This window comes from Lepidochelys kempii, chromosome 6 (assembly GCF_965140285.1).
Source record: "Lepidochelys kempii isolate rLepKem1 chromosome 6, rLepKem1.hap1, whole genome shotgun sequence".
Classification (NCBI taxonomy): Eukaryota; Metazoa; Chordata; order Testudines; family Cheloniidae; genus Lepidochelys; species Lepidochelys kempii.
In genome coordinates, this window is record NC_136385.1 from 25,014,497 (window position 1) to 25,040,116 (window position 25,620).

The window sequence follows — 25,620 nt, forward strand, 5'->3', positions numbered from 1 at the left end:
GTCACCTGTGCTCCTGAGCTTGCCCCACTGACCAAACAGGAAATGAAATTCAAAAGTTCCTGGGGCTTTTCCTGTATACCTGGCTAGTGCATCGGAGTTGAAAGTGCTGCGCAGAGTGATCACAATGGAGCACTTTGGGATAGCTCCCGGAGGCCAATACTGTCGATTTGCATCCACGCTACCCCAAATTCGACCCAGCAAGGTCGACTTTAGCACTACTCCCCTCGTCGGGGAGGAGTACAGAAGTCTATTTTAAGAGCCCTTTAGGTCGACGGAACGGGGTTGGTTGTGTGAACGCGGTTATTTTTAAATTAACCTAACGCGGCTAATTTCGACCTAACCCCGTAGTGTAGACCAGGCCTTTGTTTGTACAAGCTATTTCCTAATCTGTGGAGAACTAAATGGCAAAACAGCCTCCAGATAGGCCGTGTGTGTGATTCAATCATTAATCTTGATTAATGAAGCCTTTACCATATATAGTGTATATTCAAAGCCAAAGCTGCTTGTTGGCACCCCTTTCTTCTGAGCAACAATATTAAAGCAAGCAAGTTTGGATTAGAATCTCTATCTGCAGCACATGGACAGTTTTTTTTTTAGATAAAGTACTGGCTTCAATCCCAGTGTTTTTAGCCTTCTCTTCAGGAAAGGAAAATGTGCATCTCTTTGAGAACTGCAGGATAATAGCTGTTAGGTTGTGTAAGCTTCCTCTTAGCAGAAAATGAGCTGCCAAGTCAGGGTTAAGTGAGTACTTAAAGTTGCAACTCCTTGGAGGGTTCCATCTCTGCAGATATCTATGGAGGAAGTTGCCTGGGTACTTAATTAGGGGAAAACTGGTTCCAGTAAAACCCATAGGGTTAGGAAAAAAACTCCCCGTGCCTCCTAGAATAGTATACTGCAGAGAGCAGTATCTTGGGTTCCTAATCAAGGTCTTTGTTCTCATTTTTAAACCACACAGAACGTTCCTCTGTTACTTCTTAAATGCTCTAAAACTTTCTGTAATTAGCTCTAATTGAGACTATTACAGTTCCACAGTATGCATCCGATGAAGTGAGCTATAGCTCACGAAAGCTTATGCTCAAATAAATTGGTTAGTCTCTAAGGTGCCACAAGTACTCCTTTTCTTTTTACTGGTCACTGAACTCTACTTTCCATACTCTGGAGTTTATCTACTTTTTACTTTGTTATATATGATGCATTTAATGCCATATCTAACCAAATTTGGGTGTTGAGACTTGCACTGTTCAGCTTTACAGCCCAGTTTATTAAATTCAGTAGCTGGAGCCATCCCTGCACAAGATATACCTCCTTGAATTTGGTGGTTAAAGAAAGCATTGCAAGGAAAAGAGCTGTCCTTAAACATTCTTAACTCTTAAGGTCCTGAAATGCCTTGCAGCTAGATGAGCCAAACCCAGTTGGAAAAACAAAGGAAAGATCATAAGAACAAATGGCTTTGTGCAGCTGAGAATGATACATCTGTATTAAAGCCTGCATGTGTGTGCCTTGCGCATCAAATGTAGCATGAGCAATTTGCATTTGTCCATGAAATGCATGCATTTACTTAGTCTGGCAATGGCAGCAACTTATCTTACTGGAGCAGCTCACTTATTTAGTAAGTATTGAATAATGAACAATCAAAATATATTAAATACTTGGTCTCAGAACCCTGGTTTCTGCCAAGCTGATGTCATAGATCTGAAATGTCCTGTAACTGAACAAACCAAGAAGGATCAATTAATCTCTTGTCTTTAACTCCTCTCTCTCTTGTATCTTTCCAAAATGCTCTTCTGCTCTACTGGTTTCTAGTAAATCTAGCTAGTTCAGATTAGGCTGTTTTAGAGAATTATAATATTTATCTGATTGTGGGCTTATTTACTGTTAATTTTTTATCAGCTTACAATAATTTTCGTTCTCAAAAGCATTGTTTTTGACTGCCTGTGTTCTTCATCGGTTTTGTAATTACCCTGCAGCTTTGGGAAACGAGGTGTGTTGATGGAGACTGAACACATTGTACATAATGAAGGAGGGTGGGTGGCAGGCTGTAAACTGTTAAATTCTAAGGGCATGGCTACACTTGCAGATGTAGAGCACTTTCAGTTAAACCAGCATTCGGAGAGCACAGTAGGGAAAGCACTGCGTCTGTCCATACTGACAGCTTCAAGCACACTGGCGTGGCCACATTTGCGGCACTTACAGCAGGATTGGGAGTGGTGCATTATGGGCAGCTGTCCCAGCATGCAAGTGACTGCAATGTGCTTTTCAAATTGGGGGTGGAGTGTGACTGACAGGGAGTGTGTTGTGTGTATGGGGGGAGAGAGAGTGGGTTTTGGGGGGGGCTGAGCATGTCAGCATGCTGTCTTGTAAGTTCGGACAGCAGCAGACACTACCCCCCCCCCCCCCCCCCCCAGCATTCCACACGGACGGTTGCTTTGTCTCAGAGCAGATAAGCAGCCGTCTGTCAGAAATGGAGCTTTCAAAGGGCATATCCACATTTCTGCAGCAATTCAAAAACAATGACAAGAGTGGCCACTTGACTTAAGGGGATTATGGGATGTTTCCGGAGGCTGATCAGAGCGCAGTAATGCAACACCTCGTTCACACTGACGCCCAGGCATTTCAGCCAAGACGCAGCAAACATTAATCTTCTTGCCGAGGTGGAGTACCAGCAGCGCTCTAGCTGTGGAGTCAGAGTGCTCTACGTGCCTTGCCAGTGTGGATGGTAGTGAGCTAGGGCACCCGGGGCCGCTTTAATGCGCTCTATCTCTCAAGTGTAGCCAAGCCCTAAGTCTGGTAAACTGCCAAATCCAGTTAAATAACTAATTTGAAAATGTAAAGGATGCTGTTTGCCCCTCTGCTGACTGAGGAGCTTGAGTTGACTCGTGTTAGTTCTCTCAGGTACTGTTCTCAGGTGTTTTGAAGATGTGCGGCCTCAGCAACACTCCTGCAACTTCTGGATGGTTTCCTTAGGCAGTGAAGCAAATGCTGAATCAATGGATACTACAGTAATGAAACAGCAGGCCCACTTATATAAAACAATTTGATGTATATGGTTAAATCACACAAAGCTCACTTCTAACTTTCTGATAGTAATACCTAAATAAAAGAACGAGGAGTACTTGTGGCACCTTAGACTAACAAATTTATTTGAGCATAAGCTTTCATGAATAAATGTTGGTCTCTAAGGTGCCACAAGTACTCCTCATTCTTTTTGCTGATACAGACTAACACGGCTACCACTCTGAAACCTAAATAAAAAGGTCTCAAGCTACCCTTGGTCTCATTGGTTGGGTTGGAGCTGTTTCGGTAGCTTGTCCTCCAGAGAAATGGACCTTGGTGAACTTGAGCTTAGAGGTACCATCTAACCACTGGATCACCCCATTCAGCAATTACTTACTGTGATGTTGTATCCATCTTTTGTCCATGACTTGCTGGCCTTCCTTTTCAGCCTCAAGTCTTGTGGTAAACCTAGAAAGACTGAAGTAGCTCAGTCTGAGGGAGAGGATGTACTCTGAATTGACATGGATACCCTTTACATTCCTGCTCTGGCTATGCTTGAGTCTATCCTTTTCCTGCACAACAGTATTTCCAAAGCCCATGTGATCATAATTCAGCAGTTCTAACTTGCTTGGCTTTGCAACACTAATATTCCTGTAGTATAGTTCTTGTGTGCAATTTCTCTCTCAAAAAAGAGAAATTTAATGGCAACTATAGCGACACGTTTCCATGTGGCATTGGTAAGGTTTGAACTCTGGGCCTTCAGCATTGCAGCACAGCTTTCTCTCATGTGAACTCAAAAACAAACATAAGCTGGCATCAGGAGTAGGTGGTCAGCTGCCGCCTCCTCTCTAGACCAACTATAAGCAGATGTAAAGCAGCGGGTTAAAAAAGCATTTTACAGGAAGTATAATTAAATGCACAAATCTGGCAATTCTGTGAGGCAGCGTGGCTAAGTGCAGAGACTTTGATCTGCCATGTTAAAGGTGTGTTTTACTCCCAATCCTATTTAACGTTTGAGGCATGAGACCCTGCTCACTAATTAAGAGTTGCGATGGGCACCCAGAGGTTGTCAAAACAATGCAGAGGGTTAAATGCACTGTACTGATGAAATGTTCAAGGATTTCACTTAAATTATAATGTCTTCACTTTGTCAATTTTAATCTGAACAGTAGCAAGATCTTCTAGTTCTGAATTATGTGAACCAAAAGTGAAATTTGATTGCAGTAAATTTAGAAAACTCACAGAAGGCACAACCTGCTACCTTTTAGTCTTGAGCCTAGTAAGCAAAAGCAGCATATTTATGATCTTATGGCTGTTCTCAACCACAGCTGAAGCTGAAATAGTGGTACAGCTGTAAAAGGAGTAATGCCAGGCAGACACTTACTGTAATCAGCAGCAGGGGAGCCACCACTTTCCCCTGGAGCCACAATAATTTACTGTAAGGAGTCCGGTGGCACCTTAAAGACTAACAGATTTATTTGAGCATAAGCTTTCATGGGTAAAAACCCCACTTTTTCAGATGCATGGAGTGAAAATTACAAATGCAGACCAATATACTGACACATGAAGAGAAGGGAGTTACCTCACAAGTGGAGAACCAGTGCAGACAGGGCCAATTCGATCAGGGTAGATCAGAGGGGCATTGCTGGCACATAATGATATGTGTATAACACTAGTAGACGTGCAGGTGAATGAGCCTCTGATGGTGTGGCTAGAGTAGATATGGGGACAGAGTAGGCAACGAGGTTTGCTACAGGGATTGGTTCCTGGGTTAGTGTTCCTGTGGTGTGTGTAGTTGCTGGTGAGTATTTGTTTTGGGTTGCCTACTCTGTCCCCATATCTACTCTAGCGACACCATCAAAGGACCCAACCACATCAGCCATATATAATGTTATATATACCAGCAATGCCCCTCTGCCATGTACATTAACCAAACTGGACAGTCCCTATGTAAAAGAATAAATGGACACAAGTCAGACATCAGGAATGGTAACACACAAAAGCCAGTAGGAGAACACTTCAGTCTTCCTGGACATTCTGTAGTAGATTTGAAAGTAGCTATGCTTAAACAAAAAAATTTCAGAAACAGACTACAAAGAGAAACAGCAGAACTAAGATTCATTTGCAAATTTAACACCATTAATTTGAGCTTGAATAGGGACTAGGAGTGGCTGGCTCATTACAAAAGCAGTTTTGCCTCTCCTGGAATTGACACCTTCTCATCTATTATTGGGAGTGGACTACATCTACCCTGATCGAATTGGCCCTGTCTGCACTGGTTCTTCACTTGTGAGGTAACTCCCTTCTCTTCATGTGTCAGTATACTTGTCTGCATCTGTAATTTTCACTTCCTGCATCTGAAGAAGTGGGGTTTTTACCCATGAAAGCTTATGCTCAAACAAATCTGTTAGTCTTGAAGGTGCCACCGGACTCCTTGTTTTTGTGGATACAGACTAACACGGCTATCCCCTAATTATTTACTGTAGTAGTCTGAAAAACAATATATTCAAAAACAAATCCTGTGCCTGTTTTGATCCCAGGAATACAGGGGGGCCCCGGTATCGATCCCCCCCCCTTATCTGTTTGGATATCCGTCACTCATCCATAGGGCAAGGTGTTCCAGTTTACGTTGGTCCAGATATCTGTCATTTGCACGGATCAGGACCGACATGAATCGGAACACTTTCTCCTATTGTACAGTACTGTATTTGCGTCCGCTGACCACGTTCAAGGCTTATTACCTACCAAGGGCGTCCTCCATGCTGATTAAGGAGGTGGCAGGTGAAGGAAAGCCCAGTGTAAAGGAGTTTTGGAAGTCCTACAATATCTTGAACGGCTTGGAATACATTGATGTGTTGTGGGAAGAGGTCCCTTCACAATGTATGAACGGCGTTTAGCGCTGTGCATGGCTAGATGCTGTCTGCAGCTTCATGGGATTTGATGCTGTTCCTGGTCTCGAGCAAGAAATTGTTAAGTTGATGAAGGATGTCTGCTTTGAGGAAGTGGAGGAGGATGATGTACAGGAGTTGTTGGAGTCTCATGCTGAGCAACTGACAAATGAGGAACTGATTGAGCTGGACCAACAACGGATATCCGAAGAAAGCAAGGACAATGATGTAGGGCTGGAAGCCAGGAATCTGACGACAAAGAATCTCTCTCCTGTTTCTTTGGATTGCTGGATGAGATGATGGAAATCATATAGAGCGATGCTCCTTTTTGTGAACGGTCTGCCAAAGTCTCCAGGGCTCTTAGTGATGTAATGCCTTGCTAAAGGGAGATCTCTCATTCAGAGATTCACACAGGAGAGCAGATGTTGATAAAATCCTTTTTTTAAGACTTCTGCAACCAAAAAGCCAGCCATGGAGAAGCCAGCCCAAGAAAACCCAGCCGCCACCCGTACCTAAATTTAACAAAATTGACATTGTTTTATACTGTGTTACTGTTCTGTATTTACTGTGTTAAAATGTTCCGTGTGTTTGAACGGTGTTAGTAGGGTTCTACATTATTTTATTCAATGTTTTATGTGTAAAATGTGTACTTTATAACCTGTCAGTGTAAAAGGTACATCGTTTAGGCAAAAAGAGCATTGTCATAGGTGAGTGTGGTGAAATGAATGCATCATCCACCTTATTCCATTATTTATTTCTTAAGGAGAAAAATTCCCTTGTATATGTCGTTTTGGTATCCATTGCCCTTTTCAAAAACGCAACCGCAATGAATACAGGGACCCCCTATATGATACATTCCAGGGACTTGTTCTTTTTGACTTTGCATCTTGCTTGAGGAGGCTCAATCTGGACACTTGAAGTTAATAAAAGGGAATCCTCCAAAGGCAAAGAAAAACTTGCCTCCATGCTAAATTTGACAGTCTGTATTTCTCTCAGTTGCCCAGCTAGTATGGGTGTAGAAGTTGATGAACTCAAGTGACCTTTGAAGATGGCTTTCTGGGCAGTTATTAAATGGTGTGTAGCTGAAAAGCAATTGCCTAGTCCTTATCTGTAACAAAAAACAGGGAAGGGACTTCAGTGTCCTAATTTGCAGAGCAGCGTTAACAGCTCATTCTGCAAAAATACTACACTAGTGTCCAACAAATTCATGAAATGAAATCTCTAAGCTGTGAAGGAATTACTGATTTTATGTCCAAGGCATTAATGTAGCTGAAATCATCATAATATGTTGACCAAGCAGATGACTTGGGGATCAGTTAAGAGTTTGACTGTTGCTGGCCCTCTTACATGTGGAATACAGTAAATACTGAAGCAGCTTGTTGGCAGTACAGACAGAGTTGCATCAGCTGACTTGTTTGTGTTTGATTAATCTCGGGCTGAGAAGACATTTCATTTATCATACTTTATGGCCTGGAACAATTTATATACTTAACCAAAAACCTGCCTTAAGTCTATTGTTGTGACAGGGTTTTATACAAATTCTGGACTCTGCTATACATTTGTGGGTACACTGACTTCAAAAGTGAACTGAAACTTTAAGGATTTGGGAGCGTTCTAGCAATGTGTAGACTAGAACGCTGTGTTATAACCATGTTTTCTGCTGAGAATGTAGTCTGGTGGGTTTTTTTTTCTCCCCCTACAGGGGTTGCTGACGTCACAAACGCATGGAGTATTTTGGTACAACTTTCCTTATGCTTAGATACCTTTGTAGTCGACTGCCACTAGAGCAGGGTTGGGCAAACTTTTTGGCCCAAGGGCCACATGGGGGTTGCGAAACTGTATGGAGGGCTGGGTAGGGAGGGCTGTACCTCCCCAAACAGCCTGCCCCCTCCATCCGGACCCTGCCCCCTTATTCAAACCCTCCCCTTCCCCGTGCCCTGATTGCCCTGACCCTTATCCACACCCCTGCCCCCTGACAGGCCCCCTGGGACTCTGCCTCCTGGGGCCCCACTCCCTATCCAACCGTCCCCTGCTACCTCTTCCCTGGCTGCCCACCCAGAACCTGCTGCCTCTTATCCAACCTCCCCGCCTCCTTACCACGCCACTCAGAGCGACAGGAGCTCTCAGCCATGCCGCCATGCTCCCCAGCAGGAGTGGTGGGGGCGTGGCGAGCTGAGGCTGTGGGGAAAAGGAGACAGCAGGGGAGGGGCAGAGGGCTAGCTGCCCTGACTGGGAGCTCAAGGGCCGGGCAGGACGGTCCCGTGGGCTGGATGTGGCCCATGGGCCATTGTTTGCCCACCTCTGCACTACAGCAATAAAAACCAATTCCTAGGCAAGAGTCCCAATAGGTAGAAAGCCTTTTTTTAAGTATTCTTTAGGGACAAGGAAGGGTAACTTTTTGTGGTTTAAAGGATCATACTTGAAACTAAGATCCTGACTCCATTCTAGGCTCTGAGTGAGACCTGGAGCACATAAATTAAACCTCTTGTCTCAATTTCTGTATCTGTGTAATGTAAACCCTCCCCCCCTCACACCATTTCCCTATTTTGTAATGCTGATGTTAAATTCTGTGTTTAAAGTGGAGTTAGAGAGTTTAAAGATGTTATAGAAAGTGTTCAGTTTCTCTAATCTTAATTACAAATATTCCTAAATATTCTGTTAGTCTTTATTTTGCACTTCTCTTTTTATAAAAGTGTAGTAATTTGCCTACACAAGAGCTAGGTATTTATTTTTCTTCCTGCTGCCTCTCATAGAAATATCAAGGTTACTTAAATATATTAAATACATAACCGAGTTAAAAGTAGTGATATACCAGACTGATGTCGGCGTTCAGTGGTGCTTAGTAATCTAGATGAACTTTCAAAGGAAGTGCAACATCTCTTGTGACTCAATGATGCAGGTCTTAAGGTCAGCATTTTATTCTTCCCCTTTCTAAAAGATAAATGGAGGGGCAGCAGCTTTTTCAATAGTAGCTGAAATTTACATGAATGCTAGCTCTGTTTTAACACTTCCCACAATTTTGGTCATATAGAAACAAGTGGATTGCTAAAATAGGACCAAGTAACTAAAGACCAAAAGCCTTCTCTACAGGAGGGTTTCTTACTAGAGAAATTTCCACACATTTCAGACTTCAGTACGTAAGCCCTTAAAATATTCTCATTTGTTATTTGCCATATTGTAAAATTAATGTAACCCCAGTTACTTCATCTTCCTCTCACACCATCCTGTCTTTATTTTGTTCTTGCAGTACAAAACTCCCAAGCCTTTCTTAAAGGTAATGAGTAGGTAGGGTTGCCAAATTTCTACTCATACAAAACTGAATTCCCCCCCCCACCCCATCATTCACTCTCTCCACCCTCACTCACTCATTTTCACCAGGCTGGGTTAGGGGTTTAGGGTGCAGGGGAGGGGGTGAGGGCTCCAGCTGGGGGTGCAGGGTCTGGTGTGGGGCTGGGGATGAGAGATTTGGGGTGTAAGAGGGTGCTCTGGGCTGGGACCAAGTTGTTCACAGGGCAGGAGGGGGATCAGGGCTGGTGCAGGGGGTTGGGGCATGGGAGGAGTCAGGGGCGCAGGCTCCAGGTGGTGCTTACCTCAAGCAGCTCCCAGAAGCAGTGGTATGTACCATCTGGCTCCTATGCAGAGGCATGGCCAGGCGTCTCTGCATGCTGCCCCATCCTCAGGCACTGCCCTGCACCTCCAATTGGCCACCGTTCCCTGCCAATGGGAGTTGCGGATCTGGTGCTTGGGGTGGGGGCAGCGTGCGGAGCCCCCTGGCTGCCGCTATGTTATGAGCCAGGGTGGGAGGGGCCATGCTTCTGCTTCTGGGAGCTGCACAAAGCCACTGCAGGTGGGGAGCCTGCTTTAGTCCCGCTGCACCACTGACTGTACGTTTAATGGCCCAGTCAGCCATGCTGACCAGAGCTGCCAGGGTCCCTTTTCTACCAGGCATTTTGGCAACCTGGCAACCCTATGGTTAAGCCATTATTTTGGCCTACCTAATTGTCCTGCTGCATTGTTGTACTGTTTAAGGGAAGCATTCTCTCCCAACATATGCCTGGACTTCATTAGGATTTCAGTGCATAAATGGGGCTATGTGTATCTTACAGAATGAAAAGCCAACATAATAATTCTCACAGCTACAACTGTTAAAATGACAAACAGAACCTTCAGTGGGACAAGTCATGTTACCTAGCTGTTGGTACACTTCGCTTTCTTTACTTGTGTTTTGTTTACCCTTTGTTGGTACTGAGTAGGAAAGCACCAGTGCACCTACTCCTTCTGTGCTTTCCTTATTCCAGTGTAATAGGGCCATCCATAGGCATTGTGGTGCCCTATGCAGCCACTCCGTGGGAGGGGCTGGCCCCAGGGTGGCCTCCGGCAGGGTGGGGGCTGCACCCAATGTCTGTGGGGAGCAGGAGCAGGCTTGGGGAAATCACCCCCCAGCACAAGCCGGCGGAGTGGAGTGGGTTCTGGCTGGGTCGCTCCACTTTCTGCTGCCCGGTGATTGCAGGGTGGAACCAACTCCTACTGACGGGGCACCGGGAAGTGGAGTGACCCGGCCCCAACCTGCTCCGCTCTTCTCCCCTGGCTCCCAGCCTTGCCCAAATTGCCCCAAACTTCCTGGTGCCCTACACAGCTACCTAGTTTGCATATGGGTAAGGACGGCCCTGGTAATAGAAGTATTGATGGCAGAACTGAATTTTCCTTTAGTCTTAATCACTTTCCGGTATTTGCAGAACCTGTAGTAAAGCTCCCCAACTTTTTCAGTTCCTCTGAACGTTGCGTTTAAGTAAAAGTTTGAATTGTATTGGCCCCTGGGATTCTACTAACCGCAAAGGCAGGAGTATCATTGGAAACCTTCCCCTGGCCCTAGCTCCCTCACCTGCACAACCAGTTACCCTGGGTATTTCCCGTCCATCCGTTGTCTGGCTACGTTCTTTTGCATTACTGCTTATTGCCTGCCTTGCTGCAGAGGGAGTTTTTGATGCTTCACGTGGTCAGCATTAAATTTGTGGCACCTTGAAAATTAATGAATTATGCAATGCAATGTGACTGCATAGAAAGCATGATCCCTTGGTCATGGCGTTCTAACTAAATACGGAAGAGTGAGGGCAGGAGTAGTGTTGGCTACTGCTGATATCTGGAAATCTAGAAGCAGCTGAACACCCAAGCAGCATCCTAAATGTGAATTTACTATATGAATTGTTGGCCCACGTCTCCAATGAAAGGAGTTGAAATGGTCTTTGTCATTTTTTCCATTTTGCTTTCCTCCACCTGCAAACATTACCTCAGTCATGCCTTGGTTAAGTCTCAGCCAGTTGATCATAGGGAGTAACTAAAGTTGAAGTGAACATAGTACTATAACTCCATGTACTTTTTGATATTGCTGAAATACCCAACCCAAAAACTAGTGTGTGCTGATTGCTGTGTAAAGTTACTTGTTTGTGAAGCTTAAATTATTTTGTTTGGGGTAGGCAAATGTATCATCACCTAAATGTCAAAACACAGCCACTTCCTCTGAATGTCTGTGTGTATTTTTTTTCTCCTCTAAGGAGAAAATACTTGACTCCTAGCTCCTTTTAAAAAAAAAAAAAAAAAAAAAAAAAAAGCATTACAAAATGAAAGCTAAACACTCCTTTGACAGCTGGTAGAGCAGTTTCCTATTGCTAGTGTGTAAATGCAAGTCCTCTCACATCTATGCCTTGCTGCTTTTGTAGGCAAGTAGTATATTGGCTCATCATCAACATGCTCCTTTTTAAAGTTCTTTATTCCTGTTCTCATTAAGCAAGTAGGCTGATGCAGAGCAGAAAAATGCTGTGCAAGCTCCAAGGATAGTAGAGCAAACTCATGAACTTGTAGTGTAATTAGACTGTAAGGAACTTTAAATCTTATTTATTTATTTATGGTATAAATGTTTGATCAAAAGAAAGGGCACGCAAGCCTACTGATCATTAATGGCCACTTAAACCATTTAAACTTCAGGAGTAATGGTAGAAGGTTTTAAGACGGCAATTGTTTGGTAACTGAATTGTTCAGGGAGAGTTCAGAGGGCAAAATCAAACTATTGACTAGATTTTAAAATTGAGTTAAAAGTTTTGTTATATGTATCCTGGAGTTCACACTCCAATTTGTTTTTTACGGTTTCATTTTTCTATTCCTTACATGTCTTATCTCCTTTCCTCCCCCCTCCCCTTTTTTTGTAAAAGAGCAGCACACACATGAAAGATATATGCAAATAAACCATAGGTAAACCTTTAGAAAGCACTGACTTATTTTGAAAATTATGCCATGCATGATTTTTCTTCTAAGTAATAGGTTAAAAATCAGACTTTTTATTTTTTTAAACTTTTGGCTATTTGTCAAATACTTTAAAACTTTGTTCTCCGGACATTTTAATGTGGGAGAGCAGGGTGATAAGCCTTTTTAATTAAAAAAGAAAAAAAGGCTTTCCATTTCCCCAGAAGATGTTAATGTACTACACTTGGTGTTCACTCTGTAGTCTTTTGTTGCTCAGGGGGGGGGGAAGGTTCTTCCAGTGCCTCCACTTTTAATGAGTGGTGAATTGAAAAAACTGTGCTGAAAGAATTATAGACAAATTAGGAGCTGTTTGAAATGCTGAACCTTGATGTAAATTCTTTTGATTTCAGGCAAAAGCAAAGAAGCCGAGATAAAGAGGATAAACAAAGAACTAGCAAACATTCGGTCAAAATTTAAAGGTAAGCGTATTTTAAGTACCTTCAGATCTTTACCTTGTCTTTTACCCTATACTCCATTCTCTCATCTCATCATGTGATCGTTTTCTTTCTTTGTCTTTTTTCATTTTTCTTCCTTATTCTGGTCTCAAGTGAGCAAAATGCTAGTGTCATCTGTCAAAATATAATACTGAAAACTGAGCAATTGTCCATTCTAAATGGTCTGTCAGCCTGTGGAATTCCTTGCCAGAAGATGTTGTGAAGGCCAAGACTAGAACAGGGTTCAAAAAAGAACTAGATAAATTCACGGAGGATAGGTCCATCAATGAACTTTTAATGGAACTTCTAAAATTAGGTTCAACATAAGCAGTTTTAAATTTTAATATAGTAATAAAACATGAGCAATACTAAGCATTCTTATAAAGTGAAGGCTAGAGAACACTTAGCTTCCATGCTATGTAGTGTTAAAACTATACCTTGAGTATATATTTAATACATCATATATACCTATAATTGTAATCTCATCCAAGGTTCCTAAACGTTCTGAATTTAAGTGTGTGGTTTGTGGAGTTGCTAGTGGCTGCTGCCATTTCCTAATGCAGTGTGAAAGTTGTCTGCATCTCCGAATTTACTATATGGTAAACCTGTTCTTAAGGCTTTTCTCAAAAGCTCCCAAAAGTCTTTCATTCTCTGTCAAAAATAGTGCTATTTCTAATCAGAGTAATCACTTGTTCACTTAAGGTTTGTCTTAAAAACGCCCCCCTCGAACAACAAAAGTTTTGTTGATGAAAAGCACCAGTGTGCTCCCAGCATAGAATTTTCATATGCCGCAGGCCTCAGTGAATAGCCAGGAGATCCTGGTGTGCACATTTTACTGCCTGCAGTATATTTCAAACTTAGTAGCTACAGCACTTCTGGGCTCTGCTCTCTTGATAACCTTGCAATAGTCCAAAGTTTTGGTGTGTTTAAAACTGTAAAAGCAGTGGACTTCAGATTTGTTTAGCTGGGTTGTTTTATCAGGCAAAGTCTCTGGACATGAAGCATCTTGTTAGTAAAGCATGTTGGGGAGCAAGCAGACTCTAGTTGACATGCGAATTAACAGACTTCTTTTGAAGAAACAAGTGTCTAGGCAAAAAGAAAAGGAGTACTTGTGGCACCTTAGAGACTAACCAATTTATCTGAGCATTTGTGGCACCTTAGAGACTAACCAATTTATCTGAGCATAAGCTTTCGTGAGCTACAGCTCACGAAAGCTTATGCTCAGATAAATTGGTTAGTCTCTAAGGTGCCACAAGTAGTCTGTATTTGCAAAAAGAAAAGGAGTAACATGGCTGTTACTCTGAAAACTGCAGTGACAGTACATCAGTGCAATAATTTTCTTCAATGAGAAGTGACAGTCACAAGATTGTATTATATTAGAGCATCAAACCTTTTTATCAATGCTAATATGTTCTGTACGTGCTCAGACCTAGAGGCAAAGGATATCGGTATAATTGGAGCCAGAGCCAGAATGGAGCTAAGCATTGTCTACAATTGTTGATAATGGGTGGTGTTTCTGTAGACTTGGCTAAACAGTCTTATACTTATGCTTTGAACCTTGTCTGCAGTAATACTACCATAGTCTGCCATAGCACTGGTTATGGTGGTGTTGATGCAGGTACAGAATGGTGTGTAGGCAAGGCTCTGAGTGTTCATGATTGTATTTCTCCCCCTTGTAAATCCTTGGTATTGTCCTAATAGCCACTTTACAAACTGACTTGCAGCAGGTTCTGTGCAGATAATGACAGGGTAATAGAAGTATGTTCTGAACTTCATATAATTACTAGGTTATACAGTCCAGATAGCATGGTTGGATGCTTGGCTTATTCAGTTCTTTGACAATCTGTTTAGTGTTGGCGTAAATTCTGTTTGATGTGAGGTTTTGCGTAGCCCACCATATTGCTGATGTAATCTCATCCAGTTCTATTTGTGCCATTTCTGGAAAAGTCACATTAATGTACATCTTCTCAGCTCTTCACCCCAGCTTCTGCAGACATGGTTATCAGACATATGGTGTTGGCTCATGCTTGTTGCTAATACCGAAATATGTAACACAGTGCTAATCAATGGCCAAATTTTCCCTAACAAGTTATTTTTAAAATATTAAATTTTGACTCTACTTAATTATCGTTAAGTTAAGATTAGTGTGTCTCTTAAATTTTTAACTATTCCAACATTTTAAAACGCAAATTAGAACTCAAATCATGGTTCTAAAATCCACTCAGCACCTATTCTGATCATGTATCCCTACTAACCTTCTACCAATGAGCTAGACATACTTTTACATGCTTACTCTATTTCCAGTATGGGCCACAGGCTGCCACCATCTCTACTCTCTACTGTACACTGCCAGCTGAACAGTCCACCTGCTATTTATGGGCCCCAGTCTCATGTCAGAACCATTGCGTCAGGCATGGTAACTTCTTTCAGATTATCTATCCTTCATTCCAAACACATCCTTCTTTATCTGTCATCCCGTGTGGGCCATAGAGTTCAAGAACCTGATATCTCCTTATGTGGCTGGAAAACTAGCTCTAGTCAGTGTGCTTGGCCTTCATTCTCCTCCTAGTTCAAAGATCTATTTTTAGCATGTTTACAATGGTACTATTCGGACCCTGGAATATCCTGTACATTGAAAGGAGAGACTTCTGCTTTAGGGCTAGAGGCTCACTTAAGTATCTCCACTTTCTAAGAAATAAGAAATGTCCTCAGTTTCTTTTAGAGCTAGTCAAGAGTTTTTATCAAAATGTTAGACTTTCTGGCCAAATCAGTGTTTCCTGCAGAAGACTAAATCTATAGGTGAAATTTACAAACATATTACAAATTATTTTCATATTCTTTGTCATGGAGCCACATAAATGCAAGTCTTCAGAAATAAGCCAATTACCCACAAAGCTCAAGTTAATTTGACTGATTTTTTTTTTTTCAAGAGTGGCATTCAAAATCCTACATTGTTACTCCTTGCAAGCTTGTTTAATCACAAGAATGAGAATTTAAAAGTTGCTGTTTTGATATTTGAAGCTGGGTCCCAACCCCCACTTTTCTCTACATAACTGACTTTTTTTAACAAATGAAAAACTTAGAGCATATGTAAATAGATACCATATGGGATAACTGTACGCTTTGCAGGGTACCAGATTACGCTTTGTTAGTACGGCTGCTTTCTGCTAGTAGAATTCCACTGAGTCATAAGCATTGAAGGTCATTACATAAACATTTACAATTCCAGAATGTTAATGTGTTGAATTCCTTATTTTAAAAACCCCTTCCCTTGTAAAGCTGACTTTTCCTCAGTTGAAGATTTTTTGGGGCTGCAACTCTCTCCTTTCCCTAATAACAGCTTCTTAAAAATCTGCCATATTTCTGTGCAGATTGAGGAAAATATTAGTGACTTGCCAGGAAAGCGTGAGCATTGGGGCTTGTGTGTGTGTGTTTTTTAAAAGCTATTTGTAGGCAAGTTGTAGTTCCACAGCTGCTTGTATGGAGCCAAAATTTGTAAGTATTCATCAAATGTTAAGCCTTCCTCTTGTTGCTGTTATAGGTTTTTCATGTTGGCATTTCCCAAACATTGAACAGAAGTGGCTTTCTAAAATTAACTTGAGTTGTGCAGTCTTCACTGGAGTTGCCTTCAGCTAGCCCTGATCCATATTATTTATACATTGTAATCTCCCCTCCTCAGAGACATTTTCTGCTGGTTGACAAAAGTGTCTTTTATTCTGAAAGCGGAGCTTGTTAATTGAGGGAGGGGAACATAGATAAGTGAATGTTGCTGTGGAACAGGGCTTAAAATTCTTAAAATCTTTATCATCACTGTGGCACTTTTACTTGGTCATTAGATCTGCTTATACGCCCAATGTTAAGGAGCAATTTGACTCTGTTCCCATTAGCAGTAACCTGTTGTCTCCCCAAGCCAAAATTGGTGGTACATCTTCCAGTGAAATAAACTTCACAGACCTAAATTGTGTGCTTGCTTTATTTCACTATCTCTCTTTGCTACGTTTTTTTAGCATCCCGTGCTGCTTGTTGTGTCCTTCTTCTTTACAGCTCTTTATTTCACAGGTCAATAAACTACATTTCCCTTTTGTATATTCTCCTCTCTTGGTTGTGCCTCTGCCCTTGCTTGGCAGCTTTCCATATCTGGAGGGAAAAAATCCTACTGTCATTCTAGCATCTATTTGATCACCTGTCTTGTCTTTTTTTTTAAACACACTGAAATCTGTCCCAAGACCCCAATTAAGAATTTTGAACTGGCTGAATATAGTATATCCAATATTGTGTACAAAGTGTTCAAATCCTTTATAAAGCAACATATTTTAAACACTGGTAGGGTCGTAACTGGAGGCAAAATTGGTAGCCATTAAGTACTTGGTGACTTGTGCTGCTGTAAGCATGCAGAGGCCTAGCTGTTCCAATGCAGCTGCGGCACTGTAAGATCGCTTGTGTAGCCGCTTTGTGCTGATGAGAGTGCTCCCGTCGAGATAATGAAACCACCTCCACGAGCGGCAGTAGTTATGTTGGTGGGAGGCATAAGGCTGTGCACGCTACCATTTATGTCGGCGAAACTTATGTTGTTCAGGGGGCTGGTTTTTTTTCTTTTTTTCCCCCACACTCCTGAGCGACATAAGTTTTGCTGCTATAAGTGATAGTGTAGTCATGGCCTTAGAGAATGCATAATGGCTTAACTGTGTACCAGTACAGAAAAGTTGTTTTGCAAATAATGTATGCAGCACCCTTTTATTATAGGGATTACTATTAGCTCCCCCATATTTAAGTTGCCAAATGCTTTCATTATAAAAGGTCCCTGTGACCTTTTCTCAGAAGATCGAGCACTTCCATTGTTTCCAGTGAGTCTCTGCCCTGTAGCAGTGAGAAAAATGGCCCAAAGCCTTTTCTTTCAAATGATATTACAGTTTTAGCCAAATCTGAATGCAAACTTCTGGAAACTACAATTTCTCTGCTTTTGTAAGAATGCTGAACAAATTTTGCTGACAGTTACTGAATATACACATTATAATTAGAAGCTGGGCTCATACCACCACCACCACCACCACCACCAAAGCAGCAGTACACACTGCATTGGGAGCCCTGGGAGCAGGTAGCCTGTCTTGGGACTGTAGTGTGGAGCAAGCGTCTTGCTGGGCTTCTCTGAAAATCCCTCTGGATTTGCACATAGCTCCAGTGGCCCATAACCCCCCTGAAAAGTGAAAATGGGGAAGGCACTCCTCCACTTTCTGGGGAGAGCTGGGCCATGCTCCTTCAGGCCTAGTAAGTGGCCTGACAGAGTCCCGTCCCCTTCCCTTCCCTTTCTCTCTCTCCTTGCCGCCCCCCCACCCCCCATGGAAAATGACCTTCTCCAGCTAACATAGGTAGCTCTGTAACACCAGCTGTGTTGCAGTGCTGAGTGTTCAGGGTTCAATCCTTGCTGATGCATAATGAGATTCTTATAGATCACATAACTTGTTTTTAATCTTCATCCCTTTTTTAAAAACAAAAGCAAACTACATAAGCTAAAGAACTCTTTTCTGTGTTACAAAGTCAAGTGCTTAAAAATTAAGAAATACTAGAATTTAGGTTGCCCGTGATACCTTACTCCTGTTTCCTTGTGCCTACGCATTATGATGATTTTTTAGCTATTTAGGAAGATTTAAGACTAACAAGTTCTAGCCACCAACATGAAAAAATTCAGCCTGAGGGCTAGGATTTCACTCTGAATTCCAGCCTGAGTAATTTGTCAAAAGTATAATGCATCAAAGCCAAGGTTATAACAAAAGTTTGCGCAAACATGACTAAGTATTACTGTGTGCTCTGCCTATGCTTTGTTTAATGTTCTGTGTGACTTGTGTGTTCACTGCAGAAAAGCCTCTCTCCAGTTAGCTTACCATGTGTACTTTTTCTTGCTTAATTTTCAACCTAGAATCATATTTTAATTAGAGAGAGAATTACTTTATCTTCACAGTATAATCTGATATTCTGCATTGTGATAGTAAGAGATGAAATGTGATTTGTATGGTAGTTGGAAATACAGGAGTTCTTGGGGCATACTACTGTCCCAGTCTAAATGAAAAGGAGTACTTGTGGCACCTGAGAGACTAACACGTTTATTTGAGCATAAGCTTTCGTGAGCTACAGCTCACTTCATTGGATGCTGTAGCTCACGAAAGCTTATGCTCAAATAAACGTGTTAGTCTCTCAGGTGCCACAAGTACTCCTTTTCTTTTTGCGGATACAGACTAACATGACTGCTACTCTGAAACCTGTTCCAGACTGTGTTTACAAATGCTCTGGCTAGACTAGAATTTTGGTTGATGTAAATTGAGTTAATTGCCAGCTAGTTCCAGTTAACTAATCCGATTGGAAATATTGGCGCTGTAGGGAGAAAGTTAAGGTGAGATGCTTACTTGTTGGATACTGTGTAAATTGCCTGAGGGCAGCCTTTCGAACAATGCAGAGCTTACTGATAGCAGAGCTGGGGGTGGGCAGAGAGTGGTACTAGAAAGCAATGCTGGCGGCTGCCTTTATTTTTTCCCTCTCTGCAGTTTAGTGTTATATTCCTAGCACACCTTTGACTACCTGCTCTGGCGTAGCTCAAATCCAGTTATCCTCCTCATTGCTCTGCAGCCTCAGACTCTATTGGCCCACATAGCTGCAGTACTCTGGCTTTCACTCCTACTCTTCCCCAACCCAATGGACCCATCATGAGTTCTTTTGTAATTATCTTGTAGGAATGAGTGAAGAATTCCTTGTGGCTATTTCTCAAGGGTGGCACGCTGGCCCCAGACTCGCGTTCTGTGACTGTTCCCATCCCACTGCATGCCATGGCATGGAGATCTTTAGAAAAAAGGGAACTTCCGTACCCAGCTGGTGGAGCCCAGGCAGCCCAAGTGCATAGACCTGGGCTCTAGCAGTGCCTTTATGTCAGTCTCGGGAAGCCCTTCCCCCAGTGTGTTGGAATTTCCCAGTGGTTAAGGGTCTATGCTAAATATGGACTTGGATTTTTCAGTACAAGGAAACTTGGCCACTAGGATTGGGGCTTCCTTGACTGTTGTGTACAACAGAGTGTTTGAAACAAATCAAAACAAAATACAGGCCAAGGACACAATTAATGTTGGTGTGTAAAGACTGAAATCTAGGGGTCTTTGTCTTGAAAGAAAATTCTAGTGTAGCCCTTTTATTTAAATATCTAGAAACATTGTGCCTTTTTTCCCCCAGTGGTAAATTGTAAGCATGGCTGTGAAGATATGAGTACTAGCAATTTTAATGAGACTCTTTACCTGACTGCTTCTTAAGGAAATTACTGGGTTAATAAATCACTTTAATCTGAAGATCTCAAAGCACTCTTTAAACCCTGAAGCTGTGAAACACCAGTCTCAGATGCCAGCTATATGCTGATTCTACAGGCAAACTGTGTCTGTCTTCTCAGTGTAGTAAGTCAGTGGTAGAGCTGGGGAAAGAAAAGAAGAGTTCTAAATCCCAGTTGCCTGCTCTGATAACTCACTAAACTGTTCCTCTACCAAAGCTCAGACACTCTAGCCTAAGATGCTTCATTTTTATCCTTCAAATGTTTGTGGTTTAACTTGTGCTATTGAAAGATCCTGTAATTGAAATAGTCTGTTCTGATTTCTTATCAGAACTGAAAGTCCTGTCACTTCCCTTCCCCAAATTGCGTGCAGAGATGCATCATAATGCACTTTCTACCAAATGATTAAAAAAGGGCTATGGAGAGGATGCGGGACAGGTGCTCGATGATTATACTAAGGAATAAAACAGCAAGTTGCTTGTATTAGCATAACATGAATACTTATTTTGTCTAAGCAAAAATGTTCATACCAAAGGCTGATCTTAGCAGACAGGTGACTGACTGACACACATTTTCTGTTAATGCTTTTTGAAGCAATATTTCTTTAGAGAGTTTATTTAGACCATAAGTATAAATACTTTAATTTAAACATTCTTGGAGGGGGTTAACAGATTTTACTGTAATCTGATATTTAAATCCTGATTTTACTTCCTGATTTGTAGGTATCATAGTAAGCTTTCTTCTGCTAGTATGCTGGCAGCTAGGTACTTGAGGATTTGTAACTGATATTGTAAAATAACTCCTGGAGACTTTTGCTTATTCACTTAAACTATTCAGTTAGGCTCCTTTCTATAATTCCTGCTACACTTGCTGGCAGAAGTACATAAATTACTCTAAAGTTTATAGATGTGAACATAGAAGCTACCAAAACTAGATAGCACATTACAAGCTGTGATATGAGTGCTTACAACCAGAATACTTATCTGCTGGTCCATTGGATTGCTGGAACTAGTGTACTAACTACACAAAAGCAAGTCATACAGAATTTAAAGCTAAATCACTGAACTGCACAAACTGGCAAGCAAACTTTTTGCACCAGCATGTGTGCTTGCATCCATTTTCTCTCTCCTCAATGTAAACCATTACCCCCTTAACATAAAATTGAAATCTTTACATTCCAGTTGGTTACTGGAAGTTGGAGAAGCATGACCCACAACTGCAGTTCCTATTGGTGTGTGCACAGCTCTATAATTTGGTGTTAAAATCTCTGAAGTGGTGGGAGAAAACAAGAAGAAATTTGAAAGTATAATTTGCCCTTCTTTACAACAGTGGAATTTACTTCATCAATGGATAGTAATTCCCATCAGATGACAAGAACACCAAGTTTTCTAGGGAAAGAGAAGTAATTTTTGTCCTGTTTGTTGTGGTTGAAACTGCTGACCAGAATTCTTTGGATCCTTCCTGTTTCTGCTGAATTTCAAACATAAGTTGTTACAGAAACTTATGTATATATCTTTCATTGAGGAGAACCTGATCAGAAGAAAAACATTTCCTGTTGCTTTCTGTTTCCTGTGAGCAACAAAATACGAACTTGCTGTTGGGGGTTAGAGGAAAATATATAATGCTTTGTCACTAAAACACTTGGTTTTTTGTGTAGTGAGATTCATCATGTACAAGGGATCTTTGTGCAATTTCAGACTACAGTAAACTGTACAAATCAGAGTAAGTGCTAGGATGGAGACTTCAGTTGCACAAATTGAGGTTTCTTCAGCATACATAAGTGTGTCCAGGCATGTGTGTTTGAAGTGGGGCGGCTGTTGAGTTCTCACGACATAGTTTAAACACAGCTTTGTTATTTTAAGTATTAGTAAGGTTGTTTAAACAAACTATACACAGTTCAATTTAGTCCTCGGTATTGGAATCCATTTTAGATTTTATATTGTAATATAAAATGAAACAAACTAGGGCTGTCAATTTTAAATGCCATTAACTCACGTGATTAACTCAAAGTAATCACGATTTAAAAAATTAGTCGTGATCGCAGTTTTAATCAACTGTTAAGCAATAGAATAACAAGTGAAATTTATTAAATATATTTGGATTTTTTTCATCTTTTCAAATTTATTGATTTTAATTACAAAACAGAATACAACATTTACACTGCTCACTTTATATTATTATTATTTTGGATTACAAATATTTGCATTGTAAAAATGATAAAAGAAATAGTATTTTCAGTTCACTTCATACAAGTACAGTAGTGCAGTCTCTTTATCGTGAAAGTGCTATTTACTAATGTAGATTTTGTTTAGTTAGTTTTTGAGTTCAGTTATGTCACAAACAATGTAAAAATTCAGAGCCTACAAGTCTACTCAGTCCTACTTCTTGTTCAGCCAAGTAACTAAGACAAGGAAATCCGTTTACATTTACGGGAGATAATGCTGTCTGCTTATTATTTACAATTTCACCTGAAAGTGAGAACAGGCATTCACATGGCTCTTTTGTAGCTGGCATTATAAGGTGTTTACATGCCAGATATGCTAAACATTCGTATGCCCCTTCATGCTTTGGCTTTCATTCCAGAGGACATGCTTCCATGCTGAGGATGATCTTTTTTTTTTAAAAAAGAAAAAAAAAAAAGCATTAATTAAATTTGTGACTGAACTCTTTGGGGGAGAATCGTATGACTCCTGCTCTATTTTACCCAAATTCTGCCATATATTTCATGTTATAGCAGTCTCGGATGATGGCCTAGCACAGGGGTCAGCAACCTTTCAGAAGTGGTGTGCCGAGTCTTCGTTTATTCACTCTAAGGTTTCACGTGCCAGTAATATATTTTAATGTTTTTAGAGGGTCTCTTACTATAAAATGTAACTAAACTATTGTTGTATGTAAAGTGAATAAGGATTTTAAAACATTTAAGAAGCTTCATTTAAAATTAAATTAAAATGCAGAGCCTCCTCAGACCGGTGGCCAGGACCTGGGCAGTGTGTGCCACTGAAAATCAGCTTGCATGCTGCCTTTGGCACACGTGCCATAGGTTGTCTACCCTGGCCCAGCACATGTTGTTCATTTTAAGAACACTTTCACTGCAGATTTGACAAATCTCAGAGAAGGTACCAATGTGAGATTTCTAAAGATAGCTACAGCCCTTGACCCAAGGTTTAAGAATCTGAAGTACCTTCCAAAATCTGAGAGGGACGAGGTGTGGAGCATGCTTTCGGAAGTCTTAAAAGAGCAACACTCCAATGCGGAAATTACAGAACCCAAACCACCAAAAATCAACCTTCTGCTGGTGACATCTGACTCAGATGATGAAAATGAACATGCTTCAGTCCACACTGCTTTGGATCGTTATCGAGCAGAACCTGTCATCAGCATGGACTCATACCCTCTGAATTGGTGGTTAAAGCATGAAGGGACATAAGAATCTTTAGGGCATTTGGCATGTAAATACCTTGCGACACCAGCTACAACTGGGCCATGGGAATGCCTGTTCTCACTTTCAGGTGACGATGTAAACAAGAAGTAGGTAGCATTATCTTCTGGTAATGTAAACAAACTTGTTTGTCTGAGCAATTGGCTGAACAAGAAGTGGGACTGAGTGGATTTGTAGGCTGCAAAGTTTTACATTGTTTTGGTTTTGAGTGCAGATTTTTTTGTACGTAATTCTACATTTGTAGGTTCAACTTCCATGATAAAGAGATTGCACTACAGTACTTGCAATGGTGGGGATTGAAAAATACTATCTTTTGTTATTTACAGTGCAAATATTTGTAATTAAAAATAAATTGAGCACTGTACTCTTTGGATTCTGTGTTTTAATTGAAATCAATATATTTGAAAATGTAGAAAACATCCCCCAAAAATTAAATACGTGGTATTCTATTGTTGATTAATAATGAGATTAATCGCGGTTAATTTTTTTAATTGCTTGACAGCCCTAAAACAAATTACTCTTCTTCCTCAGATATGCATCTCTGTTGCCTCCTGTAGAAGATGAGTAGATAGCGGGGTAGATTTGTTTTAAATCAGTTTGATTTAAATCATGATTTAAATCACTAGTCAAGAAGACTCAATTTAATCATGGTTCTCTACATAAAAGTGTATTCCTGTTGGTTGTTATAACCTTAATCCATATTCTTGACAATTCAGAGATAGATGTAGACTTCATTTTTAGAAGGTACACACTATACATTTTTTAAATAGTGATTTAGTTTGAAAACTTTTCAGATTATGATATAGCTGTAAAACTAATGAATGATTGTTTGGTTATTTCATTTACTAAAGGTAATTGAAGCAGGTATTTATGAAGTCATTGGGAGGTGAACTGTCTCCAGTTCAACAGGTTAATCATTAATATTTGGAGTATTTTCTTGCCATGTTGTATTAGAAGGAGAACGTCACCAGACAGACATTTGTAAATAGTTTTATTTAAAACAACAACGTTAAGTATTCTGGATTTTTTTCTTCAACAGCAAACATATTTTAACAAAACAAGCATATGTCCCTTGCTTCTCACATTTATCTCCAGACTTCTTCTCCTTGTCCAGATCTATTCCGCCCCCAACAATCTTCTATTCATTGAACTTTTTGAAACTTTGCACTCTTAGAGAGAGGTGAGGGATTGACTCTGAGTACACAAATTTGTAGAGGGACAATAGAGTTGAGATTTGTTAGTTCTCACCTCTATTTTATTTATTTAAAAACATTTTTGCTGTTAACAAGCATGTTACCTCTAGAGACACAAATGCACAGTTTGAAAACTGCAAAACTAAGCATCGCTGATGGTATCTTCTAGACTGAGCACTGAGTCCCATTGGGTGGGTAAATTAACCTAAATCTATACAGAAGCCTGTGGACTTCATAAAATTAGGTCCCTAATCCATTAACTATTGGAACTCCTTTACAAAACTTTTCTTAAACATTACATGAATATATTGTCTCATACTATAGAATTAGAATTTATAATCCCTGTTCCATGATGAGATATCTTTGAGCTGTAATGTATCTTTAGATAGATATTTTTTTTTCCCTCAAAAAGCATTTTATCAACAAAATCAGATTTAAATTTAAAACTGTTTTTGTGTTTTGTTTTTTTTTTAAATAATTGATTTTTATCCACCCTGATAGGTAGCTGCTGCTTCTCTTAAAAGCCAAGCTGGTAAAAAAGGAGAATCTCCAGTCTGAAATTTTCTCCCCAGTACTTCATCGAAGAACAGTGTGGTAGATGCAACATCTTTCAGGACAGCTTTTAAAAGCTTTGTTTTCCTAATCTTGTTTTGAAAGATGAGTAGAAGTGCCAGGAGGGAGGATAACCAGTTTCCTTCCCTTCTCAAAACTGCAAGTGCTCTGGCTGTGTTGGCACATGAGCCTGCATCACAAGAGGCTTTAGCTTGTGCTTTGGTCGTTCCCGCAGTCTGATGGAATTGGTTTCTGGCAGCAGAACAAAATATCAGTCTGCTTCATTGCTACTTGAAGCACAGCTTCAGGGATGCCTCTACCAATCCTAGAGGGCAAACTGAAGAAAAAGAGCCCGAACACCACAGACACCATTGTTCGTTTTCTCCATTTGGAAGTGTCTTGTGAAACACTGACAACTGAGGTTAAAATTTCACAGCTGTCCAGCCCCTTAACATACAAACAAATCTTTAGGAGCAAGCACTTGGGAAAGCCATCATTCCTGTGGCCTTTCCCTGGTTGACTGCAG

General features: G+C 40.9%; 1 protein-coding gene across 7 annotated transcripts in view; it reads left to right on the forward strand.

The window, feature by feature from the left end:
* The window catches only part of AP2A2 (adaptor related protein complex 2 subunit alpha 2), a 100,901-nt gene that overhangs the window by 17,697 nt on the left and 57,584 nt on the right, over positions 1–25,620 (forward strand). For all 7 annotated transcript variants that reach the window (XR_012159320.2, XM_073347187.2, XM_073347188.2 and 4 more), the window contains exon 2: positions 12,530–12,598. Coding sequence is in view for 6 of the 7 variants with exons in the window: in XM_073347187.2 (XP_073203288.1) it covers positions 12,530–12,598 (69 nt within the window). In the remaining variant the exon portion in view is untranslated. The remainder of the gene's footprint in view (positions 1–12,529; positions 12,599–25,620) is intronic.